This window comes from Natator depressus, chromosome 28, assembly GCF_965152275.1.
Source record: "Natator depressus isolate rNatDep1 chromosome 28, rNatDep2.hap1, whole genome shotgun sequence".
Lineage (NCBI taxonomy): Eukaryota > Metazoa > Chordata > Testudines > Cheloniidae > Natator > Natator depressus.
Window position 1 is genome coordinate 12,157,318 of NC_134261.1, and position 15,416 is coordinate 12,172,733.

The 15,416-nt window shown below is 52.9% G+C and overlaps 1 protein-coding gene and 1 non-coding gene across 2 annotated transcripts in view; one reads left to right on the top strand and one right to left on the bottom strand.

The window, feature by feature from the left end:
* The window catches only part of LOC141978890 (uncharacterized), a 35,075-nt gene extending 25,561 nt beyond the window's left edge, over positions 1-9,514 (bottom strand). Inside the window, exons 1-6 of the mRNA XM_074941236.1 lie at positions 9,477-9,514; positions 8,120-8,206; positions 7,386-7,607; positions 6,741-6,763; positions 4,944-5,056; positions 4,490-4,642 (exon numbers count right to left, since the gene is read on the bottom strand). Of these exons, the coding sequence (XP_074797337.1) occupies positions 4,490-4,642; positions 4,944-5,056; positions 6,741-6,763; positions 7,386-7,607; positions 8,120-8,206; positions 9,477-9,500 (622 nt within the window). The 5' untranslated portion in view covers positions 9,501-9,514. The remainder of the gene's footprint in view (positions 1-4,489; positions 4,643-4,943; positions 5,057-6,740; positions 6,764-7,385; positions 7,608-8,119; positions 8,207-9,476) is intronic.
* Positions 9,515-11,348: 1,834 nt separating this feature from the next.
* On the top strand, positions 11,349-11,420 carry TRNAM-CAU (transfer RNA methionine (anticodon CAU)). The gene has a single exon. It is a non-coding gene; the product is annotated as a tRNA-Met (tRNA).
* Positions 11,421-15,416: the final 3,996 nt, after the last annotated feature.

Genomic DNA, 15,416 nt, shown 5'->3' on the forward strand with positions numbered 1-15,416 from the left:
TTGAGTGTCCAGGGAGATTGAAGTGCTCTCCTACTGGTTTTTGAATGTTACAATTCTTGATGTCTGATTTGTGTCCATTTATTCTTTTGCATAGAGACTGTCCGGTTTGGCCAATGTAGGTGGCAGAGGGGCATTGCTGGCACATGATGACGTATCACATTGGTAGATAAAGCTTATGCCCAAATAAATTTGTTTGTCTCTAAGGTGCCACAAGGACTCCTCGTTGTTTTTGCTGATACAGACTAACACGGCTACCCCTTTGAAACCTGTAATTCCACTGATCACCTGAGGAATAAATGCCCTCTGCTGGGAAGAAGCAGGCAACAAATGGCTCATGTTAGTTCTGCGGCCCTCAACACAGAAACCTCTCAAGCGATTGAGACGTATCACATTGTTTTTGAGGGATTAGCCTCTGCAGTGCCAGACACGAAGCACATTTTGTCAGGATTAGTGGCAGGGAATACCTCGGGTGGGAAGACAGAGGTGCAGAAATCTCTGTGATCAAGCGGAGGATAATTCAAGGTGACATACGGCCAGGACAGATGGCGGAGATTTTATGAGCAGGAGGTTACAGGATTCTTGTGCCTTTGGCAAAAATGCGCATAGAAACTGGTGGTTTAGAAAGTTTATTAACAGCGGGGGTGGTGGACGATAATCCCGTTGACATGTTAATTGGAAATGATTTTTTCCTTGTAGCTCAGGCTGTTAAGGGGTTTACCTGCAACAAGGAGTATTATGTTGGGACCCCAGAGGGAAAGGGTAAAGTCCCAGGAATTACTGACGGAATGGGAGACAGCCTCCTTGATTGCTCTGCAGCAGGGGGAAGCCGCGTGCTTCCAGGGGTGAAGGCGGTTGAGACCAGCTCCTGCTCTGCAGCGTCTGCTCAGGGAGGGAGGAGAGCCTATTGCCTGCTGTCAGTGAGAGAACTGTCCCGGTTGTTAGCTGGCAGAGTTTTGCAGCTGAACAAGGGACAGATCTCACTCTAGAGAGGAGGGCCCAGAGGAAGAAACTGGGGAAGGAATAGTGGGAGTACAGGAATGTGTCCTCACTGGTCACTTGGGAGAGGATGCCCAGGACAGGATGGCTGATTCAGCATCTGGGCACCCAGGCTTTGAGAGGGAACTTTCCAACTGCCCTTCCAGAGTGGAGCGGTCACACAGCTGACCTCTCGGGGATAGAGAGAGGGGTAACGGAGGGTACCCCAATCCAGGTTCCAGTTTTTTAGGATGCTGTTCCTGATATTAAGGTCAGGCTTGACAAAGCCCTGGCTGGGATGATTTGATTGGGGATTGGTCCTGCTTTGAGCAGGGGGTTGGACTAGATGACCTCCTCAGATCCCTTCCAACCCTGATATTCTATGATTCTATGATATTAAAAAGGTCACAGAGGAGTTTTGAAATTAAGGGCTGGGGGGAAGCCGACAGGTGCGCGTGGTTTGGACAGAGACATCCCTTAGGGGAAGTTCCATTAATAGAGATTCTCTATGTCCTAGTAAGGAGGAGAGGATGGAAGGTAATAAAATACAGGTAGGATCTGATGAGAGAGAGTCAAATGAAAAAAAGAGTCCCTTTCAATTGCATCATATAATGGCAGACAGTTAAAAAGTGACACGTTTTTAAAGTGCTTATATACCAATGCTGGAAGTCTAAATAATAAGATGGGTGAACTAGAGTGCCACGTATTAAATGAGGCTGTTGATATAACGGGCATCACAGAAACTTGGTGGAATGAGGCTAATCAACGGGAGACAGTAACACCAGGGCACAAAATATATCGGAAGGACAGAACAGGTCGTGCTGATGGGGGAGGGGCACTATATGGGACAGAAAGCGTCGAATCCAATGAAGTAAAAATCTGAACTGAGCCAAACTGTGCCATAGACTCTCCAGGGATAGTAGTAATTCCATGCGCTAATAAGAAGAATGTAGCAGGAGGGATCTATTACCGACCACCTGACCAGGATGGGGATAGTGACTGTGAAATGCTCAGAGAGATTAGAAAGACCATTACACGAAAAAACTCCATAATAAGCGGGGGTTTCAACCATCCCAATATTGACTGGGTACATGTCACCTCAGGACGGGATGCAGAGATAAAGTTTCTTGACACCTTAAATGACGGCTTCTTGGAGCAGCTGGTCCTGGAACCCACCAGAGGGGAGGCAATTCCTGATTTAGTCCGAAGTGGGGCACAGGATCAGGTCCAAGAGGTGCATAGAGCTGGACCGCTTGGTAACAGTGGCCATAATGTCACTAAATTTAACGTCCCCGTGGCAGGGAAAACACCACAGCAGCCAAACACTGTGGCATTTAATTTCAGAAAGGGGGACGACACAGAAATGAGGACATGAGTTGAGCAGAAATTGAAAAGGTACAGCGCCAAAAGTGAAATCCCTGCAAACTCCATTTAAATGTATACCCCAAATTAAAAACCATAGTAAGAGAACCGAAGAAAAGAGCCATTGTGGCTAAACAACAAAATAAAAGAAGCAGTGAGAGTCAAAAAGGCATCCTTTACAAAGTGGAAGTTAAACCCTAGTGAGGAAAATAGAAAGGAGCATAAACTCTGGCAAATGAAGTGTACAAATATAATTAGGAAGGCCAAAAAATAATTTGAAGAACAGTCAGCCAAAGACTCAAAGAGAAAGAGCAATTTTTTTTGTTTAAATACATCAGAAGCAGGAAGCCGGCCAAACCACCAGTGGGGCCCCTGGACGATTGAGATGCTGAAGGAGCCCTCAAGGACGATCAGGCCATTGAGGAGAAACTAAATGAATTCTTTGCATCGTTCTTCACGGCCAAGGACGTGAGGGAGAGTCCCAAACCTGAGCCGCTCTTTTTAGGTGACAAACGTGAGGAACTGTCCCAGACTGAGGTGTCATGAGAGTTGGTTTTGGAACAAACTGATACATGAAACAGTAATAACTCACCAGGACCAGATGGGATTCACCCAAGAGTTCGGAAGGAACTCCGATATGAAACTTCAGAGTCTGTAACCTACCATTTAAATCAGCTTCTGTACCAAATGGAGAATGCCAATTTTTAAAAAGGGCTCCAGAGGTGATCCCAGCAATTAACAGTCCCAGTAAACCTGACTTCAGTACCGGGCAAACTGGTTGAAATTACAGTAAAGCATAGAATTGTCAGACACAGAGATGAACATAATTTGTTGGGGAAAAGTCAACATGGCTTTTGTCAACGGAAATCATGCCTCACCAATCTACTAGAATTCCTTGAGGGGGTCGACAAGTATGTGGACAAGGGGGATCCAGTAGATATGGTGTGCTTAGATTTTCAGAAATAAAATGCGGAAATGCTGGGGCACGGAACAGAGACAAGTTTAGGAGCTTTCTCTGCGACGCCCTGGTTCTGTGGATTCTGACTGTGTGCAGATGTGGTCGCCCCATCTCAAAAAAGATATCTTGGAATTGGAAAAAGTACAGAAAAGGGCCACAGAAATGATGAGGGGTATGGAACAGCTTCCATATGAGGAGAGATTAATAAGACTGGGACTTTTCAGCTTGGAAAAGAGACAACTAAGAGGGGATATCATGGAGGTCTATGAAAGCATGACTGGCGTGCAGAAAGTCAGAAAGAAAGTGTCATTTCTTCACACAATGCACAGTCAACCTGGGGAACTCCTTGCCAGAGGATGTTGTGAAGGCCAAGACCATAACAGGGTTCAAAAAAGAACTAGATAAATTCATGGAGGTTAGGTCCATCAACGGCGATTAGCCAGGATGGGCAGGGGTGGTTTCCCTAGCCTCTGTTTGCCAGAAGCTGGGAACGGGTGATCACTTGATGATTCTCTGTTCTGTTCATTCCTTCTGGGGCACCTGGCATTGGCCACTGTCGGAAGACAGGACACTGGGCTAGATGGACCTTTGGTCTGACCCAGTATGTCCGTTCTTATACATTTGTGGAAATTAAGAGAGGATGCAGATCCGACTGAAGGAATGGTTGTCCGTGAGAATGCAGATGACCCACCTGACAGAAGAAAGGAGGGATTTCCCCAGCCTGGTGAGACACGGAAAGAAACTATGGAAGAGCTTCTGCGAAAAGGTGAATCTGACCCAAGAGTAGACACTCTTAGCCCAAAGAGAACAAATCATAACCCTTTAGGAAAGGGGGGTGGGGAAGGACTCCGTGCTGGGACTGGGACACAGAGGGTAACCCCAAGACGGGTTACAAAATAATGAATGATCCAATGCAGCGTTTCTCAGCTGGTGGGTTGCGACGCCAAGGGGTTCATGACAGGCAATCAGACGGGCTGTGAGATATTAAAAGATTTACCATGATCTTCAGCAAAGAAAATCCGCCCCCTCCCCCCCCAGACTCCTCAGGGTCTGGATATTTTGTCCTTCTCCCATCTTAATTCAACCATTCGGGCAGTTGTTCCTTTCCCCAAAAGGAAACACCCCCCGAGATCTGGATTCACTCTGAATCCCCATCAGACGTCACATCATGAGGGAATAAGTCACGGGGCTCACCCGGCTTCCCATTGTTCCACCCTTCCCAGGTGCACATCTGGGCTGGAGGCCGTGATGCCCCGTCGCGAACATGGTTATTGGTGTGAAATCTCCCCCGGCCCGTCAGAGACAGACACGTACCTGCGTCACTCCCCAGCTCCCGTCGCAGCGTCTCTAGGGGAAGGAGAGGACGGGAGAGAGGAGGATTCAGGCCCTCACTTTCATAGAGATATCCCCATTGGTTATTAATGTAACTGCTTTAAACTACGGGATGGTGACACAGACCGAGGCCCACAACTCAGTCGCTGCAGACAGAGCCAGCCCCACAGGGCGACTCCCATGGGGAAGGGCGACTCGCGGAGCTGGGGCTGTGAGATGGAGACCGGGGTCAGTGACATCCCGAGAGTCCCCGACTCCTCCCCAGGGCCAGGGTCGCTCTAACCAGAGGAGACGCCACCCCCAGACTCCCACTCACCTTTGAATCCCCGCAGGACCTGCTGCAGGACGGCCCTTGTCAGAGAGAAATCGCTGAGTCTCCTCTCCAGCTCCGCAAACCCCGGCTCCGGCTTCCGAAACGCCCCGTCCTCCCTGCCGGGGAAAGAGGGAGGGGTGAGAAATGGGCCTGGATCCCCAATCCCTGAGCCCAGCAACCCCCAAACTCCAGCAAACCTGGATCTGTGTTTTGCAGCCCGAGATGGGCACTGTTCTAGTGAGTCACCTGCCTTCAGCCCTGTGCTGGCCATGGGCCCAGAGAGGTGGGACACGGGGAAACATTGGGGCAAGGAACAAAGACAAGTTCAGGAGCTTTCTCCGGGACGCCCTGGTTCTGTGGGTTCTATATGTGCAGATGTGGTTGCCCCATCTCAAAAAAGATATATTAGAATTGGAAAAAGTACAGAAAAGGGCCACAGAAATGATGAGGGGTCTGGAACAGCTTCCATATGAGGAGAGATTAATAAGACTGGGACTTTTCAGCTTGGAAAAGAGACAACTAAGGGGGGATATCATAGAGGTCTATAAAAGCATGAGTGGTGTGCAGAAAAGTAAGTAAAAAAGTGTCTTTTACTCCTTCACATAACACAAGAACTAGGGGTCACCCAATGAAATGAATAAGCAGCAAGTTTAAAAAAAAAGAAAATATTTCTTCACACAACCTGGGGAACTCCTTGCCAGAGGATGTTGTGAAGGCCAAGACTACAACAGGGTTCAAAAAAGAACTAGAGAAGCACATGGAGGTTAGGTCCAACAGTGGCTATTAGCCAGGATGGGCAGGGATGGCGTCTCTAGCCTCTGTTTGCCAGAAGCTGGGAATGGGCGACAGGGGATGGATCACTTGATGATTCCCTGTTCTGTTCATTCCCTCTGGGGCACCTGGCATTGGTCACTGCCGGAAGACAGGACACTGGGCTAGATGGACAGTTTGGTCTGACCCAGTATGGCCGTTGTTATGTTCACAGCCACCTCCCACACTGGGAAATTCCAGTAACAAGGGGCACCAGCACTGGGATTACGTGGAAAGGGAGGAGACACAGACCGAAGAGTGGGTGTGTCCCCACATGCTCACTGTGGACACAGACAGAGCCCAGGTCTTCAGCAGGGAATGAACTTGGGCCCTTAACACCAAAAGCCCTGAGCCCTTCAGCTGAAGAAGTAACCCTGGGGTGTCCAACTCATTTGGCAGACAGGGCGGTACGGTCAGTGGGCCAGGGCCTCAATTTAAGACTCTGCACCCCACCTCCATTCACAGCAGGACACCCACAGCTTTCAGTGGGACACCCAGGCCAAAGGGGAGACTCCAGGATCAAGCACCCCATGGGGAATAAAGGAAGTCAGTGTCTATGCTGACACAGGCCAAGGGCATTCACACCCCTCTGAGCCGCTGTTTCAGGCTGTCTGCAGACTCAGGAAGGCAGCACTGTCTCTGTGTCCATTTGGGAGGGTTTCTTTGTAACCAGGAGGGCTAGAAACTTACTTTAAAAAAAAAATCGAAAGCTGAGATTCTGCACACTGTGGATATGTGATGTGTCCCCGTTAATACGTCAGACAGCCCGGGTCTGGCCCCTGGCCCGTACGTCTGACAGCCCTGATGGGACGTATCAGCTGTCAGAGACTAACAGGATCTTCCCCTGGCTGAGGCAGCCGCGAGGGGACACAGAATCGCAGGCTCTAAGCCCGCGTGTCACGCTGCAGGGGCAGGGGGGACGCCCTGTATTCAGTGCGGTTAGCAGACCTAACACGCCATGAGGGGAGGGAGACAGAGCCCAGGACTTACCTGCCCCCAGAGCTCCCAGCACCCTGGAGAGGAAGAGAAAGGAGAGGCCGTCAGAGGGGGTGTCCCAGGCTGGGGAAGCCTCCTGCTCGGCAGCGAATCACCATGGGAGCCTCTGGTATTTAGGGGAATTTCAGACCCTCAGGTTCTGGTTCAGAGACCAGCTGCCGTCTCCCCCCGTCTCCACCAGCAGGGACAGTTGCTCTCAGCTGCCCCAGCAATCCCTGCTGGGAGGTGGAAAGTTTCTCCCCGGCCACTTTAGAGGCAGAAAATGTTTCTCTGCCTTGAGAGTCAAATTCCCCCCAGTGCTGAGAGCCCTGCAAGCCCTCTGGCCCCAGTAACCCGTTAACCTGGTGTGAATGGGATTTTAGGCCTGGCTCGGGACCTCTGCATGGGGGAGGGGATTTACAGACATTTACAGCAGAGGAGAGAAGGTCTCGGGGTTGCAGCACCCAGGACCCATCCCTGGCGCTGCCACAGACTCAGTATGTGACCTCGGGCAGCGCTCTGCCCCTCCCTGTGCCTCAGTTTCCCCCATTGTCCCATAGGGATAATTGCCCCGACCCCCCTTTGTAAAGTGCTTTGGGGTCTGGGGCGGAGACGCTCCTACAGGAATGCTGCGTGTGGTCATTGCAACGACAGCCTGACCTGCAAGGGTTGGCTCAGCGGCAGCTGCCCCTTCTCTCCTCCCCGCTCCCCGAGCAGGGAAATCTCCCCGGACCCGCGGCAGACGCCCGCATCCCTTCTCTGGACAATGGCTCTCTCTAGCTCTTCCAGCCGGGACAGCAGCCGCTGCTCCTGCTCCGCCAGAAACCCTCGCAGCTCCTGCCACTCCCAGACCATCTTCTGCCTCTCGGCTGCCGTCCGGCTCTGCAGCCACAGGGAGAGGGCGGGTGGGTACCGGGGGAGAACCATAAATGCCCCTCCCGGCGAGTGGGGGACTTATTTCCCAGAGCGCGGGATCTCTTGCGCTGGGGGACGGGAAGGTTATTTACCCCAGGAAGGGTGGAGGGACCAGGGCAGGGGTGAGCTGTACATCGCTCATGGGGGGGGACTGTTCTCCCCAAAACCTCATCCGATTGCCCTGGGCCAAACTCTCCATCTCCGCAGCCCACATTTCCTCCCCATCCCCCCAGGTGCGGGAAAGGCTCCCCGGTCACTGTGACACGCAGAGAGCCCGTGGGCAGGGGCTCTGGGCTCACACAGACTGACCCGCTCCTGCCCAGCAGCCTCCTGCACCCTGCGGGCACCGTGCCACCCCCGTGTCGGACTCTGGGCTCCGGTGGGGACTGGTCCCTGGCTGAGGCTGGCAGGCCGGGCCCTGCATTCGCCGTCACTCGGGGCACCGGGATCCCTGGCGAACCTGGGCCCTGGGCACCTACCAGCAGCTCCTGGCTTTGAGGCTGCTCCTCAGCTTTGGCGGCTTCTCTCTCTTTCCCCAGAGGGGCCCGACGCTCTCGGGGGGGCTCCTGGAAGAAGCGGGGGAGGGGGGTTACACACAGCTGCAAACGGCCTCACAACGGCCAGATTTCAGGGCCCGTCCTGCCCTGCCGAGCCCCTGGGACTCAAGGAGACTTTTTTCCCAGGCCTCGTTCAACCTCAGCGAGGGTGATGGGGGAGGCAGTGGTGGTGGGGGGGGAGAAAACACAGAACCCCATGGTGAAGTGACAGGGGGCAGCCCAACCCCCCCTCCGCCCGCCCCACCTTTGAATATCAGGTGACTCTACCCACACCCTAAGCAACAACTTCAGACATTCCCCCAATTCCAACCCCCCCACGCAGCCCCCAAGTGCCAGATCTGAACATGAAACCCCCCCATCGAGTACCCCCCCAAACTTGCCGCTCTTCCCCTCCCCACTGACATTCCCAAACTCCCCATCTGTCCCCTGCCCAGACACCCCCCCAAACTCCCCGCTCTTCCCTCCCCCACTGACACCCCCCCAAACTCCCCACTCTTCCCTCCCCCACTGACACCCCCCAAACTCCCCATTTGCCCCCTGCCCACTGACACCCCCCAAACTCCCCACTCTTCCCTCCCCCAGACACCCCCAGACTCCCTGCTCTTCCCCCCCAGACACTCCCCCAAACTCTCCGCTCTTCCCTCCCCGCACTGACACCCCCCAAACTCCCCGCTCTTCCCTCCCCGCACTGACACCCCCCAAACTCCCAGCTCTTCCCCCCCACTGACACCCCCCAAAACTCCCAGCTCTCCCCCCCGACACCCCCGCAAACTCCCCGCTCTTCCCTCCCCGCACTGACACCCCCCAAACTCCCAGCTCTTCCCCCCCACTGACACCCCCCAAAACTCCCAGCTCTTCCCCCCGACACCCCCGCAAACTCCCCGCTCTTCCCCCCTGACACCCCCAAACTCCCAGCTCTTCCCCCCCACTGACACCCCCGCAAACTCCCCGCTCTTCCCCCCCAGACACCCCCAAACTCCCCGCTCTTCCCCCCTCACTGACACCCCCCAAACTCCCCGCTCTTCCCCCCTGACACCCCCGCAAACTCCCCGCTCTTCCCCCCTGACACCCCCAAACTCCCAGCTCTTCCCCCCCACTGACACCCCCGCAAACTCCCCGCTCCAAACAGCCCCCCCCCGATACACACTCCCCCGCCCCGCCCCGCCCCGCCCCGCCCCCCGCGCTCCCGGGCCGAGCCGGGCTCCGGGCTCCGGGCTCCGGGCCCCTCCCGGCAGGAGCGTGTCCGCCCCACGCGTGTCCCCGCCGCCCCCGGCCCCACCGCGCCGCTCCCGGCCCCGGCCATGGCCCCGCCGCCGCGGACTCACAAAGGGCTCCCGGGCCCGGGGGGGGCAGGAAGGGGCGGCTCCTGCCCGGGCCTGGCCCTGCCCCGCCGGGCCCCACGAAGGGTGTTTGGGACACGCGGGGAATCGGGGAACCCCTCCCCCCCGAGCCTGCAGGATCAGGCCGGGATGCAATGGGGTGTGGGGGGCCGCTTGCAGAAACTGCTCCCGGCAGCTGCGGTGGGGGAGTTGTGGGGGGCAGCTAGGGAGGAGCCATGGGGGGGGTCTTGCCTCCCCTGAACCCCCTCCAAGGCCCTTGTCCGGCCCTCGCTTTTCCCCACCGGTGCGGGGGGGTCTGTGAATGATCCCTGCTTTGCAGGGATTTTTATTTTCAATTTCTACCCCCCTTATGAAGTGACATTTCCAGCCCCCCATGCCCGGGGCTTTAACCCCACGGCGAGTCACGGTTCTTTGGCTGAATGCACATGGGGGTGGTTGTTCCTGGGAAGACGTGAAGCGTAAAGTGACCAGATGTCCCGATTTTATAGGGACATTCCCGATAATTCGGGGCTTTTTCTTATATTAGTGCCAATTACCCCCCCCCCCCGGGTCCTGATTTTTCACACTTGCCGTCTAGTCGCCCCAGTTATACCAACCAAAGCCCCGGAGTGGACAGCAGGGAGCGGCTATGTGTAGACGTGGCCTTCGAAGTCATTTACTACATCTTGCTGGGAGGCCAGGTTCCGGTGAGACGGCGGTTTGGTTTGATTTTTCACGTCACGCGCGAAAAGTGTAACCAGGAGGCCCTGGGCATGTTTGTGTTTGTCGGACAGGGACGTTTGCGGGGCGAAAGATGGTTCTCTGGAACCTGGACCCTGACCACAACAATAAAGGACTTCTTCCCGTCCCCCGTCCCCCTTCTCCTTTCTTTCCACGGACATTTATACTCGCTTTCAAGTCTGATCCTTACCTAGCCCTGGCTTTATTGCAAGAGGGTGGCTTCGTGAACGAGAGAGACGTTTTATCCTTTCTCGGTATTGCAATCAACATCGGGAACGGACGCTCCCCTCGCAGCGTGCACCTCTGCTTTTCAATCCAGGTTTTCAGAAAAGGGAGGCTAATAAATACAATCCTGAACCTCCCAGGACCACGCCGCACTGGCCGATTGTGATAGACACGCTGCAGATTTCACTGGCTAACGAAGCTCACATCTTTCCCTACCTTCCAGGGAGCCAGGACCCTGCCCTAAATTATTCGCAATCTTAAAATATTCCAGCTGCTTTAGAAACCTGGAATTGCCCATTGGGAAACAAATAAAATAAGCCGTGAGCTCCATTCCCCTCTCAGTTTAATAGACTCTCTGGGCCTGCATTTCACTGAACAAAACTGGCTTTGAAATAGATACGGGCCTATGTAAAGTGCTCGGATCTCTCTTGCTCAGAGAGGTTTGGAAATTTGGCCGCAAAGTTTTGAGGGCAGACTGGATTTTGGAATTCATTTTTAGAAGCTAGAGTCGGTTCTAATACATGTGAGATGGAGAACAAATGTTAAAGGGGTCATAATAAACGACATCAAAACGATTAACGTTTTCAGCACCAGGTTTTCAGCAAACGGACTGTATCCTGCCCGCAGAAAAGCCGGGGGGACGGGGGGGGAGAGGATGTTTTTGCCCATTTCTTAGCCCAGCAGAGAAGAATGCAGGGCTCAGATTTCAGTTCATTCTTCTATAGTTGAAAAGGACACATGCAAAATGACTTTCTTCAATGACTGTAACAGTCCCTTGTGCCCGCTCCCTCTCCCCAGCGCACAAGTCACATGCTCAGACCCACAAGGAGCAGTCTGCCCAGCCTGGTGGAGGACAAAAACCACCCAGCAGAGTGGCGCAGCGGAAGCGTGCTGGGCCCATAACCCAGAGGTCGATGGATCGAAACCATCCTCTGCTAGCTTGGCTTTTATTCCTCGCGGCCCTGGAAATCACTCGGCCTGCCTTCCTTTCAGCCAGGTAGGAAACAGGAACACCTTCTCTTGCTATTTCACTTTTCACCGTCATTACAACCGCAGGACTGGAAGGGCCATCACGGGGCCATCTAGTCCAGTCCCCTGCACTCAAGGCAGGACTAGGTGTTATCTACACCGTCCCTGACAGGGGTTTGTCCAGCCTGCTCTTAAAACTCCCCAATCATGGAGATTGCACAACCTCCCTGGCCATTTATTCCAGTGCTTCACCACCCTGACAGCTAGGAAGCTTTTGCTAATGTCCAACCTAAACTGAAGGAAAGAGCTATGCCTAAAGGAGAACATCCTCATGGGCTTGCTTCAATTTGAGCCCATTGCATCTCGTCCTATCCTCAGAGGTTAAGGAGAACAATTCTTCTCCCCCCTGCTTTTAACTATATTTTACGTACTTGTATACAGTCATCATGCTCCGCCCCCCCTCCCCACAAGTCTTCTCTTCTCCAGACTAAACAAACCTAATTTGTTTTTCCCCAGCCTTCCCTCACAGGTCATGTGGTCTACATCTTTCACCATTTTTGTGTCTCTTCTCGGGACTCTCTCCAGTTTCAGTCTTACAATCAAGCTCTAGAATGGAAACGCACAATTGAAAATCAACGTTCACCATTTTTCCCTTGTCCCCCACTCTTTTCTTAAACTGGACCTATTACCCTTAACTATTGCAACACATATGATAGGTCTTCTCCCGCCCTGACCTGAGACCGGGTAGTGATCAATGGCTCCATGTCTAGTTGGCAGCCGGTGTCAAGTGGAGTGCCCCAGGGGTCGGTTCTGGGGCCGGTTTTGTTCAATATCTTCATAAATGATCTGGAGGATGGGGTGGATTGCACTCTCAGCAAATTTGCGGATGATACTAAACTGGGAGGAGTGGTAGATACGCTGGAGGGCAGGGATAGGATACAGAAGGACCTAGACAAATTGGAGGATTGGGCCAAAAGAAATCTGATGAGGTTCAATAAGGATAAGTGCAGGGTCCTGCACTTAGGATGGAAGAATCCCATGCACCGCTACAGACTAGGGACCGAATGGCTCGGCAGCAGTTCTGCGGAAAAGGACCTAGGGGTGACAGTGGACGAGAAGCTGGATAGGAGTCAGCAGTGTGCCCTTGTTGCCAAGAAGGCCAATGGCATTTTGGGATGTATAAGTAGGGGCATTGCCAGCAGATCAAGGGACGTGATCGTTCCCCTCTATTCGACACTGGTGAGGCCTCATCTGGAGTACTGTGTCCAGTTTTGGGCCCCACACTACAAGAAGGATGTGGATAAATTGGAGGGAGTCCAGCGAAGGGAAACAAAAATGATTAGGGGTCTAGAGCACATGACTTATGAGGAGAGGCTGAGGGAGCTGGGATTGTTTAGTCTGCAGAAGAGAAGAATGAGGGGGGATTTGATAGCTGCTTTCAACTACCTGAAAGGGGATTCCAAAGAGGATGGCTCTAGACTGTTCTCAATGGTAGCAGATGACAGGACAAGGAGTAATGGTCTCAAGTTGCAATGGGGGAGGTTTAGATTGGATATTAGGAAAAACTTTTTCACTAAGAGGGTGGTGAAACACTGGAATGTGTTACCTAGGGAGGTGGTAGAATCTCCTTCCTTAGAGGTTTTTAAGGTCAGGCTTGACAAAGCCCTGGCTGGGATGATTTGATTGGGGATTGGTCCTGCTTTGAGCAGGGGGTTGGACTAGATGACCTTCTGGGGTCCCTTCCAACCCTGATATTCTATGATTCTATGATTCTATGATCTCTGCAAAACCAAGAGTTAAGGAGTGTCGCGTGTTTTAAGATGTCTTAAACCTGTTATTTTCTCTATTTTTTTAATAGGGGAAAATCCACGTAAAGAATGGATAGACTAGCCTGTTATATGCTTAACAATTACACCGTAGTACGTAAACACACGTTTACACGTTTTAATAAATGTGTCTGATGTAAACATTTAAGAACTTTAACTACACGGGTTCTTAACACAAAGGCCTGTGAGCGTTGCGACATGGGTAACAATTTTTAATTCAGCATTAAACCCGTGCAATCGCTCCTCATCGACATATCCCACATCTCCTATTGTGAAAGAGTGAGTTTACGGAAAGATGTACGATTTCGACTCCCTTGCGGAACAGGGCTGCTATCGTGAAAGGCTCCGTAACAGTTCTGGTTTGTACAGCTCAGCCATTAGGATGTTCTCTTTGGGGCATAGATTTTTCCTTCAGGATGCATTTTTGGATGAAAGACTCAGAAGCCCGAGGGATGGTTTTGGTACGGTTTCTCAAAAAACAAACCCGGGGGGTAGTTAAATCGGTTTTGAGAGTTTGGGCGTCTCTTGTGGATATGGAATGATTACGTCGGTGGAGAAGGCGGCTTCCTTCACCAGAAGCGGCCTTCTGGAGGAGACAGGGACGCAACCCTTTCGTGAAGACGCTTTGCAGAGTAGAGCTGGCCGTAGATAGGGAAGAGCTGCTTTGTCCTGGGAGTCTCCAGACTACCTTGGAAGAGTCCACGAAAGGTTGTCATTACCACGGTTTTCAACCTGTGGTCTGCAGGGGATCTGCCGACATGTCTAAGATTTCCAAAGGGCTCCGCGCCTACCTTCACAATTTTTTAGGGGTCCGCAAATGAAAACTGGCCTCGGCATGGGGATGCCTGGTGCCTTTCCAGACCCAGCCCTGGGACGCAGGGGTTGAAACATCCACTCCGGCGAGTGGGGGAAACGGAAAAGCCCCTTCACTCCCCCGCAATTTTTGCAACCAGGGTTCAGCCCATCCGGGGTAACTTTTATCCCGTCTGCCCCTCTCGGTGCCGGGGTTTTGCCCTCTGCCACCATCTCAACCAGGGCTGGTCTTAGGGGAAATGGAGCCCTGGGCAAAGTTGTATTTTGGAGCCCGCATGGTGGCCCCTGACCCCGCATTGCCCCTGGCTCCCACGGGCTCCCCACCCCCCCAGGGCAACACTGCCTCCCCGCACTGTTTAATTTGGATTGAAGAGGTGTATTGTCCCACTTACTGCGTGCTGCAGTCTCTTCCCGGGCTCCTAAGCCCTGCACCCCTCCTCCCATGCCCCCATAGGAAAGGGACCTGGGGCTTGCTTCCCCGTCTGTCCCCTCCCCCCACGTTCCTCCGCACCCCCAGAGGGGTGAGCAAGAAGCTGCCCAGCCCAGGTGGGGAAAGTGACGTGGACGCACGGACCACTTGGTGTTGCCCCTTGCTTGCCCCCCACCCCAGTTCCCTGGGGGGTTGAGTATCTGTGCGTCACCGCTCGCCCTTCCACCCCTTCTTAAAAGGGAGGCTAATAAATACAATCCCGAACCTCCCGGGACCACGCCGCACTGGCTGATTGTGATAGACACGCTGCAGATTTCACTGGCTAACGAAGCTCACATCTTTCCCTACCTTCCAGGGAGCCAGGACCCTGCCCTAAATTATTCGCAATCTTAAAATATTCCAGCTGCTTTAGAAACCTGGAATTGCCCACTGGGAAACAAATAAAATAAAATAAAATAAGCCGTGAGCTCCATTCCCCTCTCAGTTTAATAGACTCTCTGGGCCTGCATTTCACTGAACAAAACTGGCTTTGAAAAATATAAGGGCCTATGTAAAGTGCTCGGATCTCTCTTGCTCAGAGAGGTTTGGAAATTTGGCTGCAAAGTTTTGAGGGCAGACTGGATTTTGGAATTCATTTTTAGAAGCTAGAGTCGGTTCTAATACATGTGAGATGAAGAACAAATGTTAAAGGGGTCATAATAAACGACATCAAAACGATTAACGTTTTCAGCACCAGGTTTTCAGCAAACGGACTGTATCCTGCCCGCAGAAAAGCCGGGGGGACGGGGGGGGAGAGGATGTTTTTGCCCATTTCTTAGCCCAGCAGAGAAGAATGCAGGGCTCAGATTTCAGTTCATTCTTCTATAGTTGAAAAGGACACATGCAAAATGACTTTC